Consider the following 18,645-nt stretch of genomic DNA (forward strand, 5'->3'; position numbering starts at 1 on the left):
GCAGCGAGGCCTGGGGCACAGCGTTGAGCAGAGCTCAGGTGCTCTCTGCGGACCCTGCTCTTCCAAAAGGAACCCGGATGGGGCCGCGTTGATAGATGGGGCTGTCCCACAGTTTCAGCCGCGTCGACGCCTCGGCAGGGCCTTTTAGTGCCGCCCCTCTGCCTTCTCAAGATAAACGCCAAACTCCTTGCGGACATTCGACCTTCAAGAGCTGGCTCCTGCCAGGTTCTCTGCCCTCAGCCTTAGTCTTTCCCACACACTTAGTCCCTGATGGACAGTCCTGTCTCCACCCCTGGGCCTTTGCTCCTCTGCCTGCTCCTTGCCCCCTGGCAAACGCCCCCATCCCCCAAGGCTTATTTCAGATGCCCTCTGTGGGCCCCTGGCCCACTCCCTGCAGCCTTCTGCTTCGTGGCTGTATTGGGGGTTATCTGATAATCATCTTTAATACCCTAATTTGTTATATATTTGAATTATATTTGTTTCTTCCCCTCTAAACCATGAACTACTTTAGGCTTAGGGCTGGGTCCCCGAGTGTCAGTTTCCATGTCAGTGAAATGGGGGTTATTTTGCTCACCTCATGGGCTGTGGTGAGAAGCACATGCTGCGTTGGCCTCTGGGATCTAAAGCTGGGTGCAGAGAGAGGAGCCTCAAAGTCACGCAGCCAGCCGGGGCAGGAGGGGCAGCAGGAGGCTCTGCACCTGGGCCTCCCACGCCTGTACATGCCGCACTCGGCAAGGAGAAATGCTAGAAGGCCAAGCACCTGCCTAGGGAAACAGAGCACTCTGGACCCCCCACAACCTTGATGTGCAGGTTACGAAAGAGGAGGTGGCGGCTCGGAGAAGTGAAGTGGCTCACCTAAGGCCACACAGCTAATTCGAGGTAGAGGTGGCATAGGGCCCATCTCTCAGTCCGGCCTTTGTCTTTCCCTGTATCAACTGTCCCTCGAGACACACAATTCCCCCTTCCTTAAGGCAGCTTAAGTCAGGCATCATTCCCACCCTTTACCCAAGAGAGACAGAGGCACAGTCTTTCCTAAGGTCTCTGGGTGCCCAGGGGACAGCCCAGACCACACCCACAGAGCTCAGCTGGGTCCTTCCCCAGGCCCAGCCCTCCCCTGCTCCCCTCCCCTGCCCACCTGGTTGTGGGGAGCGCCAAAGGGCTCGAGGCCTGGGGGGATGATGTCTGATACCTTCAGTTCTGTTCACTCCTTCCCCATCCACTGGCTTGGTAACCTTGAGCAGGGAACAGACGTGGGGCCTGGTCGCCCCATCTGGCTGGAACCGAGGTTCTCACCGCAGAGCTGCTGACAACCTGCTTAGGCCACGTCATCGCGGGTCTGGAAGGGGGAAGTGGAAGGGGGCAGAGCTGTGGGCTCCTCGGACTCCGCCTGGTGGTGGGACAGCGGACTCAGCCAGCCCTCTGCTGCCCTGAACCCTCCCCCTGGCCGCTGAGGCCACACTGTCCTTGAAATCAGCTGCGACAAGGAGCTCGGCGGCCCTGTAGCAAGGTCTCAGGAGTGCACGGCCTGGAGTTGGACCCCAGCTCCTCTATCAGTGTGGTGTGACCTTGGGAAGGTCCCATGGCCTCTCCATGCCTCTGATCCTTTATCTCAGAGGGGAAATTATAATGGGATGCTGCCTCGTAGGCTGTTGTGAAGACTGAGTGAGTGAAGATTCACTCGACGTTTGGGCTGGTGTCGAGGACAGCAAGTGCTCAGGGCGGGTCATCAGCAGGGACGAGGCAGCACTCACTTTGCAGGTGCCAGGTATGGTCCGCCAGTCCTTCCTGTGAACCAAACCCAGAGGAGTGACCTCTGTGCTGGGCACCCATGCCCCATCCTCGCCACCATCCTGAGAGACTGGGAGACCACACTGCAGGGCAGAACTCTGCGCAGGGCTAGGCCTCAGGGCTTCCTCCGGGTCCAATGGCTGCTCTGTCACTGAGGCCTCCTCCGCGACTCAGATCCTTCGTAGTTGAATTCATTACACCGACATCTGTGAATGTCGCGGGGGCATCCGCAGCCCTCTGGCGGGCGGCAGGGGCAGGGGCAGGGCGGAGGCCTTGCACCTGGGCAGGCCTGAGGGGTCCTGCCACTCCCACCTCCTAGCCCGAGTCTCTCAGCAAGTCCTCAACCCTCAGAGCCTCTGTCTCTTCACCTGCAAGATGGGGCAGCAGCATGGCCCTCGCGGAGCCGCTGGGAGGCCGAGGAGAGTGAGTGTCAGTGCTCAGTGCGGCGTCAGGCATATGGGGTGCCCACCGTACCCCTCTTCTCGCTCTTCCTCAGTAATCCCACCAGGTGGCCGGGCAGCTCTCATCCTGCTCTTCAGAAAAGCTGAAGGACTCACTCAATGTCACCTGGTAGAGGAGGGACTAGACCCAGCCGTCCTGTCCCCAGCCGGGGACCTGCTGCCATGTGCCAGGTGCCCACCAGGCCCTTGACTGTGGTCACAGAGCTGGCCTTCCCTCAGCGAGGTCAGCCTCAGGTTATCCTGTGGAGGTCAGAGAAAGGAAACCCCACAGACACTCACACACATGCACACACCCACACTCACTCTCACACGCGCGCACACTCACCATGCACTAACAATCACCAGGACAATACAACTTAGTATTTCCTGGGGGAAGTGGTGAGCTTTCCGCCCCTCCCCACCACCTTTCCTCCCTCCTCTACCCTCACCCATTCTCCCTCCTCTCTCTCAGTCCCAAGGAGCCTCGCAGAGCGCAGCTCTAGGTCCACTCGGGTTCGCATGGGGCCTTTCCTGTCCCTAAGCCTCTGTCTTTTCATCTGTAAAATGGGCAGCACTGGGGATGGGAGGGTGAGGACTTAGACTCCGTGAACTTTGGGCTCTTGTGAAATTTGGGGTCCTGGGGCTCGGCTGTGAGCAAACAGGGGCCTGCTGCCGGAGGGGTGGAGGCCCGAGTGGCTGCTGTTGGGTGACCCCTCCCCACCCGCTTCGGGCGTAGAGGAGACCCCCCTGTCTTGCTTCCAGCCTGGTCTGTCCCCGCAGCACCGCACCCGGAGCAGGAGCAGCAGCAGCAGCAGAGCGCCCAGCCCCTGGAGAGCGGCCGACGGGCAGACCTGCCGATCCCTCCGCGGACCACGCGGAGACTCCTGGCTCTCCGGCTCGCCTTCCCGGAACCAGCACGTTTGAGGGCACATTTGCAGCCAGGAGCTCTGGGTCCAAGTCCCGTCCAGGTCCCTGTGGAACACCCAGCGAGTGACGCCGGCCCCCGACCTTGCTTCCCTGCCTGTGAACCCGGGCCAGTAGGGTTACAGGTCAATCTCGAGCCGTCACTGGGCCATCTTTCCTCCTCCTGTGCTCACACCGACTGAGGACTCCCCCTCGAGGCACTGACGAAATGGAGGCAAAGAGGTGGACCGGCCCTGCCCCCCTGGGGCTCGCGGCCTGCAGGGACGAGGTCTTGCAGAGCAGGTGTGAGCCTCAGCCCAGAACTCAGAGGGACAGGAAAGTAACTCTCATTCCTTCCCTGTCACTGCGCTCAGTTTCCACTGGAGGTCCATTCTGCCAGCGGCCAGAAACGTCACCCATCACTGCTCTCTCCTCCCCCCGAATCCTGTGACTTCAGCAAAGAGCTCGGATCCTCTGGGGGGCGGTAGACACAAGATCTTGCCCTGGGTGTCTCCATCTCTCCACATTGCTCCCCCACACCTGCTGCATCCTCTTGACCGTCTGGGCCCTGGTCACTGCAGAGGCCTGAAGGTCTCCACCGCGCCGGACCCTGGCTCCTGACTGCAGCCTCCTTACCCCTGCTGGCTCTCTGCCATGTCGCCCCTCTCTGCCCTCCCCCGCACTGCCATCCTCACTTACTCCAACCCGCATTCCAGCCGAGCCAGGAGAGCCTCCAGAGTGCAAGCCCCGCCCTGCACTCTGCAATGGTCTCCATTTCTCCAGCCAGACCAGCAGGTCCTGGTTTCCCTCTTCTGTCAGCTCCCTTCCGCGCCCACACCTCCGGCCACACCAAGTGAGAGCAAGGATTAGAACTCCGGGGTGCCTGTCCTGTGTGCCAGACACACCGCTTCTGTGAGCCCCTGGGATCCTCACAATGGATCGTTCTTCTTTCCCTGAACGGAGGAGGACACAGGAACTGAGAGGTGGAGGGCACAAAGGTAGTCAGACCCGCAGTCCAGCTCCACAGTCTGTGCCTTCAAACCCGAAGCTGTGTCCCCTGGAACTGAGGGGCTCCTGTCAGCAAATGGGCCACCTCCTTTCTCACCGCCCAGCCTCCCTGTGGGCCTTCCCCAGCCTGGGACCCCTCCCCCTCTCCTCCGGCCCTCTGCACTCATCCTGCTGTCTCCATCCTCCTCGCCCCTCCGGAGCCCCAGCTGGGTTCTGATGGCTCCCGGTGAGGTTCCCACCAGGTCCTTCTCCAGTGGGTACCGAGCAGCCTTCCAGACTAGGCATCATTATCCAGAGCTCAGTGTGAGGAAACCAGTCAGAGAAGGCCAGTAACTTCTCTAGCTGATAAGCAGTTAGAATTTGAATACAAGCCCCAAATCCAGCTCCTTCTGCTTCCTGGGCCCAGGCAATGCTTTGGCCCATGGCCAGGGATGGCATTTTCTCTCCACTCTTACTTTCTCCAACATTCGTCTTCATATTCCTCTCCACCCACCCTCCCCACCAAAACAAGTGAACGGTCTCCTCCCCATTTCCCGATCAGTGGGAATGGTGCCTATTGAACTGTATCTGACCTCAAGCCAGGAGATGAGTCTGCAACCTCTCCGTCCCCACCATAACTCCGGGAGCGGGAGCTCTGGGTGCTGCAGCCCCTGGTCTGGCTTTGTTTTCTCTCATCCTTTTATTAGCTGCCTAATTGGCAGCCCAATTAATCTGTTCATCTGTGAAGGAGGATGGATCACAATGAGCTACTCCATTTCCAGAAGCCATTCTCTGAGGCAGCGTGGCCAGGCCCTGAGCGCAGGCTGGCTCCTTGATGAAGGGCCGCCCTGGGAGCCGGGGTCAATTAGTGGACAGATTAAGCAATTATGAGCCCCTAACAAGGGCGCCTGGCATCATTACCCTGCCTGTTTACTGGCAAACTGCAGCTTTACTATGAAGACCAACAAATAAATTAGGGCATCTGGTCTACTGCCACATCGGCCGAGAAGTAAACGAGGTCCAACTGGCTTTCGGCTGCCCATGGATACTCCGTCTTGGCCTAATAAAAAGCCTGAGCTGTCCCTGGCTGGTCAGGCAGCTCTGGAATGTGCTCTGCAGCCGTTTATAATTCTGAGAGCTAAGCGCCTGCCGCTGGGTGTACAGATTGTTCTTAGTTACCCTGCTGCCTTCTTCCTGTACGGCCGCCGAAGCCTACTTATGTTCCAGGGCCCAGCTCAGAGCTGCTCCCTGGGACCTTTCCCTCGCTCCCCAGCAGGAAAGGAGTCCCTTCTGCACTTTGGGAGGGTTGTGTACTCTCCTGTGTGTTCCAGCATCACAGTCATTTCAGGGGGTGCCAGAGTGCTATTCTGCCCACTTTTTTAGGTCTTAGAGAAGAAAGGTGGAGAAGAGGAGGGAACAGGCAGGGGCTCAGAGCCCTCCCCTTCCTGTCCATACATGCAGGCCATCACCAGAGGCCACCAAGGAGGGGAGTGACAGGGCCAGATGTGCACTTCAGGAAGATCCCTCTGACTGTACTGTTGAGGGCACATCGCAGAGGTGTTTGCTGTCATCCAGGCCAGACGCGAGGGTGACATGGAGTAGAAGAGAGGCAGAGAGATGGGATGGGGCATCTTCACTAGATTCAAAGAAGAGACTTGAAGACTGCCTGACTGTGGAAGGAGAGTCATGGAGAATTCAACTTTTCTAAACTTAGTGACCTGGAGGCAGGGTGATTTGGGTACCAGTGAGAAGCAAAGAGGGAATCTGGGAAGGCCTCTCAGAGTGGGAAAAGGGGCAGTTGGGGAGCACTGGAGAAAGAAACCTCTCTCCTCATCATGATTTTAGCAAAATCCCTTCTCCTCTCCGCTTCCTGGTGTGCCCATCAGCAGCATGAGGATTTAGATTTCTAAGTTCCCTGACATCATAGTCATCAGTTCAGTGTCAATATTTTGTTAACTTAAGTCATTGTTCAGAGTATCCTGCCTCTCCCCTCTCTGTCTGTCAGAACCCTGTGGGCCCTCCAAGGCACAGCTCAAGTGCTGTCTTTTCTCAGAAGCTCCTCCTGTGTTTGCCTCAGGAAATGGTCTCCATCCTGCCCATGGGCTTCAATATGACACCTTGAACTATCTCTTGGAAATAGAGATACATTAATAAGATTCACTGGGCAGCACCTAAGTCATAGCCCTACATCCACAGTGGCTAACAACATGGACCCCATCACCTATTGACCTCTCACTGCTCTCCAAGCCGAGGACAACATGCTCCCTCCTTATAAAACACTTTGAGGTTAACCCAGACGCTTCTCTTTCCCTAGGGATCATTGATTTCCTCGTAAGCCAGCACCCGATTGCCTGTGTCCTGAGGGAACACCTGGTCTTCAAGATTGCACCAATGCTCAACCCTGATGGAGTCTACCTGGGCAATTACAGGTAAGCGACAGGAGAGAGTGCTAGGAAGCTAAAAGGCATGGGATGGTGATATGGAAGCAGGAAGAAAAGGGGGATGTGTTTTTGAGGAAGGATATTCAGACTCCCCATGAGTTCATTAGAGAGAGTTTCACCTTGACTCTTGAGCCTTGGCTGTTTCATGCACAGCCACCTGCAATCACTTGCTGGGGTTTTCAGGAAGTCTGCTGAAAATTCAGGAGCCTAATATCAGTTTTGGCACCTACTCCTCATGTAACCTTGGGGAATTCCCTTGCCTTCTGATGCTCAGTCTCTCTTGCATAATGATGACTTACCTGGCAGGTACTTGTGTGCCTCAGAAGAGACGGTGGGGATAAATGTGCTTTGCAGAATGTCATATGGGGGTTATAATGATTACTGTTTCATTTCAGTGTTTCTTCTTTGAGATCATTAATGATGGAGTGGCATCTCAGGTCGTCTGAACAGAATTTCTTTGTTTTGGGCGCACCAGCTAGCCCCACACTCGCTCATGCACTCATGTCTTGGGTTCTCTTTCTCTTGGTAGCACCATAATTCACAGCCTAAATTCCACTGCTCAGGGATCATCTGCTGAAAGAACATTGGATCCTCTTAGATCGTGCTGTTACCCTTATTTCACTGTTGAGGCAACTGACTTGCCCACAGTCACACACCCAGTAAGTAAACCACTGATGGTCTTACTTCACTGCCCACATTATACAGCTTTGTTGCTGATTAGTCCAACGACAACTCTCAAGAAAACAAAGTCCTGAGCTTTGCATGGAGGCTCTGGATGGCCTGGTGCCTGTCTGTCCACCCTGCTGCCTCACCTCTCACGCTCCACGCTTAGAACTGTTGTTGCAGCCACACTAAGCAAAGCCTCATTCCGTAGACATGTCCTGTTGGTCTCTGATACCTTACCCTCTGCCCAGAACCCCTCATCCCTTCTTCATCTCACTAACCCCTCTGCACAACTCAGCTGTGCCCCTTCTTCTGGAAAACGTCCCCGTATCCCCCCAACAGAATTGGTCACTGCCTTCTCTGAGCCCCCACGGCGGGTTAGTGAGCCAGTTTTAGCCCATTGCTTGGACCCCACTGACCCTCCAGCCACCAGAGAGCAGGAGCTGAGCCTTCGTGGTCTCTGTGCATACCCCAGTGCCTGGCCTCAAGGATCAGTGCAGAGCAGGTCCTCAAACAGTGTTTGATGAATATGAGTGAAGGAAAGCAATGACTTTACTGATGAAGAAACTGAGGCCCAGAGATGCCATGGGACTTGCCCAAAGTCGATGGCAGAGCTCAGACCAGAAGCCAGACTGTCTGATACCCAGCCAGCTTCATCTTTAACGGAGCTGGTTTACTGCTTTCCAAGAGCGTGGCAATTGGGCCCACAGGGGCTCCTGGTCCCCCTGGGTATGAGTTAGAGGGAGCCCATGGGATGCATGATGCCTTAATTAAAGACAGTTTTGCTTCCTTTCTTAATTGGCTCAAGTAATGGTTCATTAGCACTGGCAGGCTTCACGGCTGCAGGCCTGGGAGCAGTGTCTGTCTACTGTCCCCGGACAGGATGTTCTGTGAGTGACCGTGGTGGTGGAATGACCGTTTGATTTATGTTAACATTTCTGTTTAATTACAAGAGCGGCAGTGGTCAGAGAGAGGGCAGTGCTGTCCACTTCATACACACATTTGTGTCACCGTCTGCTGTCCAGGGATGATGAGTTGGAGAAAGGTCTGTGACCTTGGCCGAAATGCCCCCCTCTCTGGGTTGCTGATGGCCAGTGGGGTGGTGATGGGGAAGTAGATGCTTTCCTGTGTCTTTGAGCCCCAGGTTTTGTGATGTGGGATTTCAGAATGGAAGAGCTCCAACCCTAGTGAGAATGTGTGATTCTCATTAGGAGGACGGAGAAAATCTCTAACCACAGGCATGAATCCTGTTGCTAAAACAGCTCTGAGTAGCAACAAAAGAGCCTATCAATCACAAAAATTCACTGCTGCCGATGTGGAGTCATCGTGGGAAGTCATCGTAAAGACTCAGGCTGAGAGCTCTGGGTGCCTTAGAGGTCCCCCGGGCCAGCCCCTCCCTGCGCCACCCACTGTCACCGCACCATTTCCCACAGTTCGGTGGGGTCCTGCGTCATTCCGGGGGGTGCGGGAAGAATTCAGAGTAAGTTTGGGCAACACAGAGCTAAGAAAAGTTAAACATGTTCTTTTTCAATAAGATTTTTTAGTTTCAAAAACGCTAATAAACAGGAATCTTAAGAGGGGAATATAGTATTTAGTGTTTTTCAAAGGTGTCAAGGAACCTTTTCCTATCGGGCTCATTTTCCTCACTCCCCGTGGTGTTAGGGTTCTAACACACATCTGGGGGGTGCCACGCCGGGAATTCTGTTCGCTCACCTAGCGCCATGCCAAGGTCTCCCACATTTCCCTCATTTCATCCTCACAACCACTCTGTGAAGGGGAGGGTCTTTGTTAAGGTATCTCTGTTTTCAGATAACGGTCTTCTCAAGTTAGCTTGAGTGCAGGAGGAAGGGAGGGAGGAGGGAGGGAGGAGGGAGGGAGGAAGGGAGGGAGGAAGGGTGGAAGGGAGAAGGAAGGAAGGGAGGAGGGAAGAAGGGAGGAGGAAGGGTGGAAGGGAGGAAGGGAGGAGGAAGGGAGGAAGGAAGGAAGGGAGGAAGGGAGGAGGAAGGGAGGAAGGAAGGGGGGAAAGGAGAAGGAAGGGGGGAAGGGAGGAGGAAGGGAGGAAGGAAGGGGGGAAAGGAGGAGGAAGGGAGGGAGGAAAGGAGAAGGAAGGGAGGAAGCTTATTACTTAAAGTAGTCGGTCATAGACAGAAAGCAGAATGGCGGTTGCCACGGGCTGGGGGAAGCTGAATGGGAGTTATTGCTTAGCGGGATACTTTCAGCTTCACAAGATGAGAAGAGTTTTGAAGACAGGTTATGGTGATGTTAGCACAACAATATAAATGTACTTAATTAAAGTACATTTATAATAATTAAATATGGTAATTAAATAATTATTTATGGTAAATTGTTAATAATTAAAATGGTAAATTGGATGTGATGTGTATTTTACCACAATAATACAAAAAATAATGGTGTGACTGCTGATGCGATGTGAGCATCTCTGTAGAGTTCTGGGGGACTGGGTCCTAGAGGCCTTGAGGGATGAACACTGTAACCTCAGGTGTTACAAAGCCAAGCTGCAAGGCAACTCCTAGTTGGAAGGCCGGGGGGCTGGGGCCTGGGAGTCTGTCGGGGTCACTGGCAGTTCTGGGCGTCCGTCAGCCGGGCTGGCTGCCACACGCACTGCAGCGTCTGCGCGGCCTCTGTCTCTGCTGCCTCCACCGGCACTGCCTCCGCCTCCCTCCGCAGGGAAGGCAGCCCACCTCCACCTGGGCCCCACCCGGTCTCTCCCCAGCATGTGTAGTGCACAAGTTGCCTTGCACTTGAAAAATAGACTCTATCTCCATATGACAGTATGAAACTCTGTGTTGGGTTTGCATTTCTTAATTAGGTGCTTGTCATTGTGTATTCCATAGAGCCACATATAAGTAAACAGTCATAGACCTCTGAATAAATTTATTGGTTTTATTTATGTTTCTGGGCATAAAAATCTATAATTACCAGGTACAGCCTCAGTATAACCGGTATTTAATGACAATTACTTTTTGTTACCATAGAAATGAGTCCAAAGTAGTTACCCATAATTTCTCATTTCCCAAACCTCACACATGCTGGATTGCAATATTACCATAGTAATTGCCTATTAGTCATCATAAAATACGCAGTTACCCAAAAGATAGCAAGATGCTGTGAAATTTCTCATCTTCAGAAAACCTCAGTGCTTTTTGGGAGTGTGGAGGTGGGTGAGGAGCTGGGCTCCTCGGGTGGTACAGAGGGGCGCGGGTTCTTAGCCGGGCACTGCGCGGGCACGGACACCGCAGACCCGCGCCTCGTGCGTGTCTTGTCCCTGGCACTCCTCACGCTGCGAAGAAGGCTCCAGTACAGTGAGGTGTGCTGAGGGCCTGCGGAGTGCCAGGCCCTGTGGGGGCCTTAGGGCAGCAGATGGACATCAGAGGCAGCCTCTCTACAGAAGCCCTGTGTGTGCCTGCGGGGTGTGTGGAATGCCATGGGGGCCTAGTGTGATGGCCAAGTGCCCATCAACTGTACGTTATCTATAACATCACATGTAGCCCTCTTGCAGCCCTGTGATGGAGGTGGTGTGACAGCCCCATTTTATTTTATTTTATTTTATTTTATTTTATTTTATTTTATTTTATTTTATTTATTTATTTTTTCTTCTCACCTGAGGGCATTTTTCCATTTTTTGTTCAGATAGAGTGGGAGGGAGAGAGAGAGAAACATTAATGTGAAAAGGACACATCGAGTGGCTGCCACCCGCACACCCCAACCTGGGCCGGGGACAAACTGCAACCGAGATACACGCCCTTAGCGGTAACCGAACCCGGGTCTCTCTGGACCACAGGCCAATGCTCTAACCGCTGAGCCAAACCAGCCATGGCGACAGCCCCATTTTAATTAGAGAAGGAGACTGAGGCACAGAGGTGCCAAGGAACACGCCCCAGCTGCCTCAGCGGGAACGGGCCGAGCAGGTTGATGAACCGGACGGGCCAGTCGCAGCCTCCTACAGGCTGAACCTCTGCTGCACACCCTGGAAACAGGAGTCCCCCTCCGCCGAGCGTGAGGAGGGTGTGGAGGGATGAAGGTGTACAGGGGTCTACCAGGCTCAGAGGGAGCTTTGCGCAGCACCCAGCGTTAAGGAGGGCAGAGGGGGACACCAAGGGAGGTGTTTCCAACAGGTGCACACACACAGGCATTAAAACTGTCCGACCTTTGCCGCTTCCACATCCGAAGAAAGAACCAGTTTAAACTGTCTCAAACAGAATATAACACAAAATTAGCTATGTAAAATATGTCAGTATCCTATTTGTTCTCTGACAGCACAAAAATTGTGCATGTTATTCTTCATCAAGCTAGAAATGGAAAACCAAGATCCATGCGAGGATTCCTCACAACAAAATCTGCCAGCCCCTCCTCACGGCTCCTCCTTCCCCAGCCCAGCCCCGTGTCCCCCACTGGTGACTCTGTCACATGGTCACCAGCCTTGGGGTGGGAGGGGAGCGCAGATACATCTAGTCCAGTGCCCTCCCCAGGACAGGGATCCCCTCAGAACTGTCCCTGAGTGACAGTGCTCTGCTTGTCCACCTCCAGCCAGGTCTGGCTGGTTCCCCGACCCGAGGTACCCGGTTGCACTGATGCAGACCATGAGGGAGGGTTGGTATTCAGGCTAAGCCTGCCGGCCCACCACTTCTGCTTCTTCCCCCTGAAGGACTCAGGCTCAGTCTAGCATTTCCAGGGTAGCCCTTCAGCTGATTGAAGGCTACACCCCACTCCTGCCCGCTCTCCACCCACTCCAATTCCTGACCGCTCCTGTTCTCCAGGCTGGGGATCCCCAGAACCTTCCAACTTTCCACAGGGAACCTGAAACCTGCTCCTCTCCCTGTCCTTCCTACTGTCCTCTGAACATACTCCAGATCTGGTCGTTGTCTGTCTCCGAGGCACGGTGTCCAGGACTGAACAGTTAAGACAATGACAGCGATGATGATCACGGCAGTGTTGATGGTGATGATGAATAGCTAAGGTCTAGTGAGCTTCCTAGTCTAGGCATTTTGCCTGAATCCTTTCACTAAATTCTTAGAACAACTCCATCATTATTCACATTTTGCAGATGAGGAAGCTGAGGCATAGGTAGGTGAGGTCACACCCGCAAGTGATAGAACTAGCTAGTGGTTAGGGGTAGGAAGGGACCGTCAGAAGCCGGACTCTGAGGACCATACTTCTGATACAGCCCATGTGCACATCGCTGCCCAACACTGGGATCTCTGCAACCACATCTTTCCACCGGTTTCCGCCAAGGCGCTCCCCGCCCCTTTGAGAGCCTGCTTCCAGAAGCCGATGGCCCTGCGGGGCAGGAACCACTTCCCCTCTCTGAGCAAAGAAGAAACCAAGCCACAAGGAGGCTGAGTCACTGGCTCAAGGTCACACGGCGAGTGAGCCGCACAGTCCAGATGAAGTGTGAGTGACAGCAGGGGCCAGACAGAGCCTTACCTCCCAGCCTCTCTCCCGCGTTATGTAACCTGAGTGATGTTTCTGTGGAGGCCGAGAGGACATGGGGCTGGCAGGGTAACCAGGTGTCTAACCCACAAGTGCACACCGCCAAAACCAATTATTCAAATGAGCTTCCCGGCCAGGTTCCGCAGAAAGGCCAGATGGCTGGATGTCTGTGAGGCGGCTCCCCGTCTCCGTCCCCGCAAGCCGCCAAATAGCTTCTCCGAGTTAGAGTTGATAGCAAGTTGATGTTAATAATGGACTCTGGTGTAGACAGGCCTCTGAGGACACAGGAGCCCAGAATTAGTGGCTGGGGATTCTGGGGAGCAAATGATGGTGATAGAACGAAGAATGTCATCATTTCTGGTCTTAATTCCCAAACCACTGCTTGAAGAGAGTCGGTTCTCCATGTAAGTCCTCCTGTGGCTCACCACTGGCCACCGGGGGATCCTGGACACTTCCTCCTGACAGGCACGTGCAGTGTCCTGCGAGTTCCGCCTCGGCTTCATCTCCCACTGTCCACCGCCCGGCCCTGCACCACCACCCTCCCTCGGTCCCCTTGCCTTCCGGGCCCCTCTCCAGGGCCCGGCAGCAGCCTGCTCCAGCCACATCCGGCCCCTGCAGGCACTGCCTCTGCCGAAGAAGATTTCCACCGAACTCGTCCTTCCCTCTTCTTCCTCTCGCCCTCCCTCCCATGCACGGGGACCTGATGTGGGCTGAGTGCAGGAGGAGGTGCCCTCGGAGCGCGTGGGAGTTCGCCAGGGGCCTGGGGTGGCGACACGTTCTAAACCAAAGGGATTGTAATGTCAAATGACAACAGTGACGATAATAACCCCAGCATTGATTGAACTTACACCAGCTCCCAGATCCCGTCCTAAGTGTTTATATGGATGAGTTCCACTGGAAATGTAGGGGTCATAACTGGGCATGCTCCCACGCTCACCCCACTTCTGCCAATTTTGAAGGAGCTACAAGGATCAGAAAGACAGAGGTCAAAGTATTAGCCTTATTATTGATAAAAGTGGGATTTGGAAGGCATGGCTTGTATCTGTCACTAAAATTGGCCTCCTTTTATCTCACCCTCAAATTCAGTCTCCCCACCAGCCACAGCAGAGCAGGAAGAGAGCGGCCACACCACGCAGCAGAGAGGGGGCCGAACGCACCCTCCCGGCTGATCTAAACCATCCTTCGGGAGGAGCCAGGCCCAAGGGCTCACCCCTTTTCTCGTGCTGACCAATCGGATGCGTGCCACCCCCTGCCTGGGGAAGAGTCAGCCAGTGGAAGGAGGTGAAAAGTCACTCTCTCTGCTCCAGGGGACTGAAAGTCCCTACTGGGGTGGAAAGCATGGGGGAGTTTGTCCCAACAGCCCATGAGCCTATGAGGTAGGTTCTTGCATCATCCTCATATTACAGACAAGGAAACTGAAGCACAAAGAGAGGTGGAGTCACTTGCTCAAGGTCCCATGGTGGTGGGAGGTCCAGGCATCAACACCGGAGAGCTAACTTGGAGCCCAGGAGCTCAGCCTCTGAGCCTTGCTGCCTGCGCCCTGAGTGAGCAGGGAGCCTTGGGGAGTGTCACGTGGCCTGGCGTGGCTGGTGCACGTGGTCAGGGCTGCAGCCCACAGTGTAGGTTCACGCACGGCACAAAGGCAGCAGCCTACAGGGCAGGTGGAGCTGCCTTGCAGCCCAGGCCTGAGAAGCCGTGAGACTCAGAGGAATTGCATCAGCCTGCAGAAAGGGGAGTGTCTCTTTAAGTAGCTCGTAGGCTCCATAGGAGACTTCGTGGTGTACAGCTCGGAAACATGGTGCAAGGAGCTAGAGGAGTAAGTGGGGACCAGATTGCGGAGGACCCCGGGGGTCATCCCAAGATCAAACTGTAAGACCAGGTGACGTGTGTATCACGCATCTCAAACTTGGCAGCGCTCCAGCCTTTTACATGGCTGATCTCATCTAATCCTCACAACAGCCCTCTGAGGTGGGCAAAATCTGCTGTTCGCAGACCGGTGCTGAGGCGCAGGGAGGTGGAGCCAGCCACACAGCTAACCCGGCGGGCCGGGGTCCCACGCAGGCAGAGCGGCTCCCGAGTCCACACGTGCGCTCGGAGCCGCCCCTCGGGCCCAGACCAGGTGGCGGGAGTCTTGCCAGCTCCCAGATCTTGTGAAGACCTGAAGGACTTCTCTCTTTTTGTGTTTCCTCTGCCCCTTTTCACTTCAGAAATTGAAATGGCCAATTCCCAGCCCCAGGGGCCAGTGCCCGCTGCAGGCCTGTCAAGATGGTTTTTTCTACTCCTGTCAGCGTCTCATACAGAGAAAAATAGTCGGCTGTCTGGGATGGACTTCCAACTTTACTCTCGCCTGGCAGTGTGTCCTTGGCCCCAGTCTCTCCACCTTTGAGACGCGGGAGTCCGGTGTTATGAAATCCCGTGTGCCTTCTGGTTGTGACGGGCCCTCACGGTGTAATAAGCAACGTGGAAATCTCCCAGGCCGGTGTTTGTGGCCGTCAGGCAGGAGACGGGATGGAGGGAGCATGACTCCCCAGAGCTCAGGCTTTCTAGAAGGGATAAGATACCCCGACAAAGCTGCTCCTTGTCCACTAGGAATAAGTCCAGGGACAAAGGGACCCCAGGCAGTGTAAGGTGGGAGACCATCCCTTTTCAGGTGTGTTCCCAGCACCCTTTCCCCCAATCCTACCACCTTCTAGAGAGGCCACTTACAGAGTAAAGACCCAGCTGACCCTTGGGGGTACGAGACCCGAGCGCTGTGTGTGGCTCTGCTCTGAACCCTGGGCAGGCCCAAGGCCACCCTACGCGGACAGTCTGTGCCCTGCGCAAAGGCTCCTGGTCAGGGGGCCAGTGGGGGCTGAAACTGTTCCCGCCCCCTCGCCCGGCCAGAGTAAGTGGCAGTGTTTTGTACCTCACCCACCCAGAAAGGGCACCTTCAAAGTTGTCAGCCCGGAGGGGGCCCCTTTTGTCAATTAGCACAAAGGTTTCCCTTCGTGCTAGTCCCCCACTTGAGACATAGTTTCCCCATTTATAAAATAAGGGTGTCGCATTCACCCCTCACCCCACACAAATCCCTCTGTCAGGGTTCGACCTGACTCGGGACGGCTGAGAGGAGAGTGACGACAGGCTTCGGGGCCAGGCAGACTGAAGTCACGTCCTCCTCGGCCGCTTGTCCTGCTGGCCGCGGCCACGCTGCCTGACCTTCCTGAGCCTCCGTTTGTGCCCACGCTGCGTCCCGTGGGAAACGAGACAGCGCCGGTCTCTGCCCGGGGGCTTTCAGGCTGAGGACAAACAGGTGAATTTGCCCAAGGTCACAAAACTACTCAGTAGTAGGTCTGGGACACAAACCCAAGTCTTTCTGACTTGAAACCTATGTTCTCATTCATCGCCTCCCTGACCCCTCGGCCCTGCTCCTAGGTATCTCCTTGTTGTGATCCTCTAAGAAGGGCGTGAGGGAAATGCTTTAAATATCCTGGTGCTGGCGCGGAGGCGTGGACGGTTATAATTGTCCCTTGTGTTTGGGACAAAGGACACTGCCCGCTGTCCCCCATCTCCACCACAGCACAGCCACCCCACCTGCTAAGCATTTTGCAGGCACTGTTGATGACAGATTGCCTGGCATTCTGACACTGGCCAATCAATAGAGTTGGAAGGTGCCTCGGGCCAAGGGCAATTGAATCCCAACCTTTTAGTGGTATTAAATAAAGCTATATTTATTTTGCTTTTGGTGCAAATGTACTTAATACAATCCGGCTCATTGGTAACGCTGAAAGACCGCTGCGTTTGAGGGACAATTGCGGGCGAGCCCCATACATCTCTGCTTGTCAATGTCTCCGTGCGGGAGCGGCAGCCCCATGGTGCTCAGAACAAGATCGATCTGGAGCCACCAAGCTGCGTTTTTCTCCATCCTTCACAGGAGATGAAAAGGAAATTATAAAGAGGGGAATTAAAATCATTGCTCTCATTCTAGCTGCCATTATTGCAACGGGGATGAGGCACGGGGCCTGTCACGAGATGGAGCTATTTATTTGCCATTTGAATGATGTTCTCCGGAGCCATTGTATCTCTGCCAGTGGGCAGAGAAGAGTCCGGTGCAGGAAGAGCAAAGGATTAGCTGATTATCTCTTTCGTAGATCAGCAGCCCCGCGGATCACTGGGGGGACCTCCAAGGGTCACTAGGCTACCCTGGCATCCGTAAGACCTGGATTCAAATCCCAGCTCTATATCCTAGCAGTTGTCAAGTGACCTTCTCAAGGTTCAACCTCTCTTGTATTTTATTCACTTTTTTTTATACAACACGATAAATAATACACATCTCAGTTGGTTATTGCAAATGTGTCTAACTTGTAACAGGTACTTAAATATTTTTCAAATATTTCTTCAAGTCATCATCTAAACCTTGTTTGCAGACCTTTAGGATATTTGTGGATGCATTTGTGCATCTATTCATTCACTCATCCACCCCACACATGGCTGAGCCTTCTCTGCGCCTCACCCTGCAGTGGGTAAGTTCGAGTGGAGACGGGCAGGGTGACAGACATACTCCTTGTCCTCGCTGGGCTCACGGTTTGAAAGGGGAAAGAAAAGATACTCAAGAGTGTCTCTGACGCAAGAGAAAGAAATCATATATTATGCAGTCATGTATGAATTCGATTTCCGTAAATTTGAATTTTCTAAAATGGTCCTCATGTCAAATATTCTGACTCGTGGCTGCCATCGGGGCTCCAGTCGTGTCAGAACCCGAGTCCTGATCTGAGCTCGTGCAGATGTTTCGTCTTTAAACAGAAATAGCAGAAGAGCAGCAAGGAGCCGAGGACCCAGAGCGGAGACCGGGTTTCCCGCTCAGTGGCCTCACCGGCGATCGTGGGAGTGAGGGCCTGGCGTGCGGAGGTCATCCTGGCCCTGGCCCTGTCTGCAGGGAGCCGGTTTGGGTCCTCAAAGCCCTGCGCTAGCCTTACTCTCTGGTGCTCACGGTCTGGCCGGGGACACAGCACAGCACACTGGCGGCCTGTGTGGCGTATGTGTGACTTCTGACCACTCTGGCTTCCCTGGCTCCACACACAGCACGTCCTCCGCCTGGAACACCCTCCGCCTCGACTTTGGGCACAACCCACCCCCTCCTCTTAGGACCTCCTGCGGCAAGGATGGCGTCCGTGCAAAGCTCAGCTGTTGGAAAATGGATGTAATTCATGTGAAGATACTGGTTAACACCCTGCTAGTTTATGTTTCTTTTAAAAAACGGTACGAGCTTTTTTACCTAGACTATTTTGTTTCCTTTGCATTTTCACTGTATTGGAGGGGTTTGCTTGCTCTGCGTTTCCGCCCTGGGAGTGAAGCCAGTCGGCGGTGCCTCAGAGTCATCCGAGAGGGCGGGAAGAGAGGCCTGTGGGGGGCGTAGGACTCCCTTGTTGCAAAGAAGAGCATGGAGCCCAGGGAAGGGAGGAGACTCCCCCAAGATGATATAGACTTTAGAGGTGGGGCCTGTCCCCCTGACCCCTACGCCAGGCTCCTACATCGTTACGAAGATGTTTTGTTCCATAAATACCTACCTACTGATAGACTGTTGCCATGAGAAGCATTTTGTAAAAACCAGGTCAGGTCGCCAGCACCGATACTGTTCACGCGTTTCACAGGTGCTCAAGCTTTATAGCGTCGTAGGATCCTTTGAGGATTCAAGCTGCCTTTGAATCACGAGCCACACTGTCTCTGCATCAGACAGCTAGATCAAGGAGTGGGTCCTTCGGGCTCTCTCGCCTGGAACCTCTTCCTTCAGTCTGGAATCTCACTCTTTTGAATCAAAGAAGCTTCCTGGAAATAACCCGGCCATATGGAGAGACCACAGGGCCCAGGGCCAGGACCACTGGATTCCAGTCTGGGCCCCGCAGGGTAGTGGTCAGGGGACCTGGACAGAATGGTTCTCGACGTTCCCACTCGTTAACGGAGCCCACCTGTGTGGCTGATGATTGTGAGAACTATAG

General features: G+C 54.4%; 1 protein-coding gene across 2 annotated transcripts in view; it reads left to right on the forward strand.

The window, feature by feature from the left end:
* Positions 1-18,645, forward strand: part of AGBL4 (ATP/GTP binding protein like 4) — a 1,033,620-nt gene that overhangs the window by 924,021 nt on the left and 90,954 nt on the right. For both annotated transcript variants that reach the window (XM_036257022.1, XM_036257023.1), the window contains exon 7: positions 6,433-6,547. In XM_036257022.1, the coding sequence (XP_036112915.1) occupies positions 6,433-6,547 (115 nt within the window). The remainder of the gene's footprint in view (positions 1-6,432; positions 6,548-18,645) is intronic.

This window comes from Molossus molossus, unplaced genomic scaffold (genome assembly GCF_014108415.1).
Source record: "Molossus molossus isolate mMolMol1 unplaced genomic scaffold, mMolMol1.p scaffold_m16_p_12, whole genome shotgun sequence".
Taxonomy (NCBI): Eukaryota; Metazoa; Chordata; class Mammalia; order Chiroptera; family Molossidae; genus Molossus; species Molossus molossus.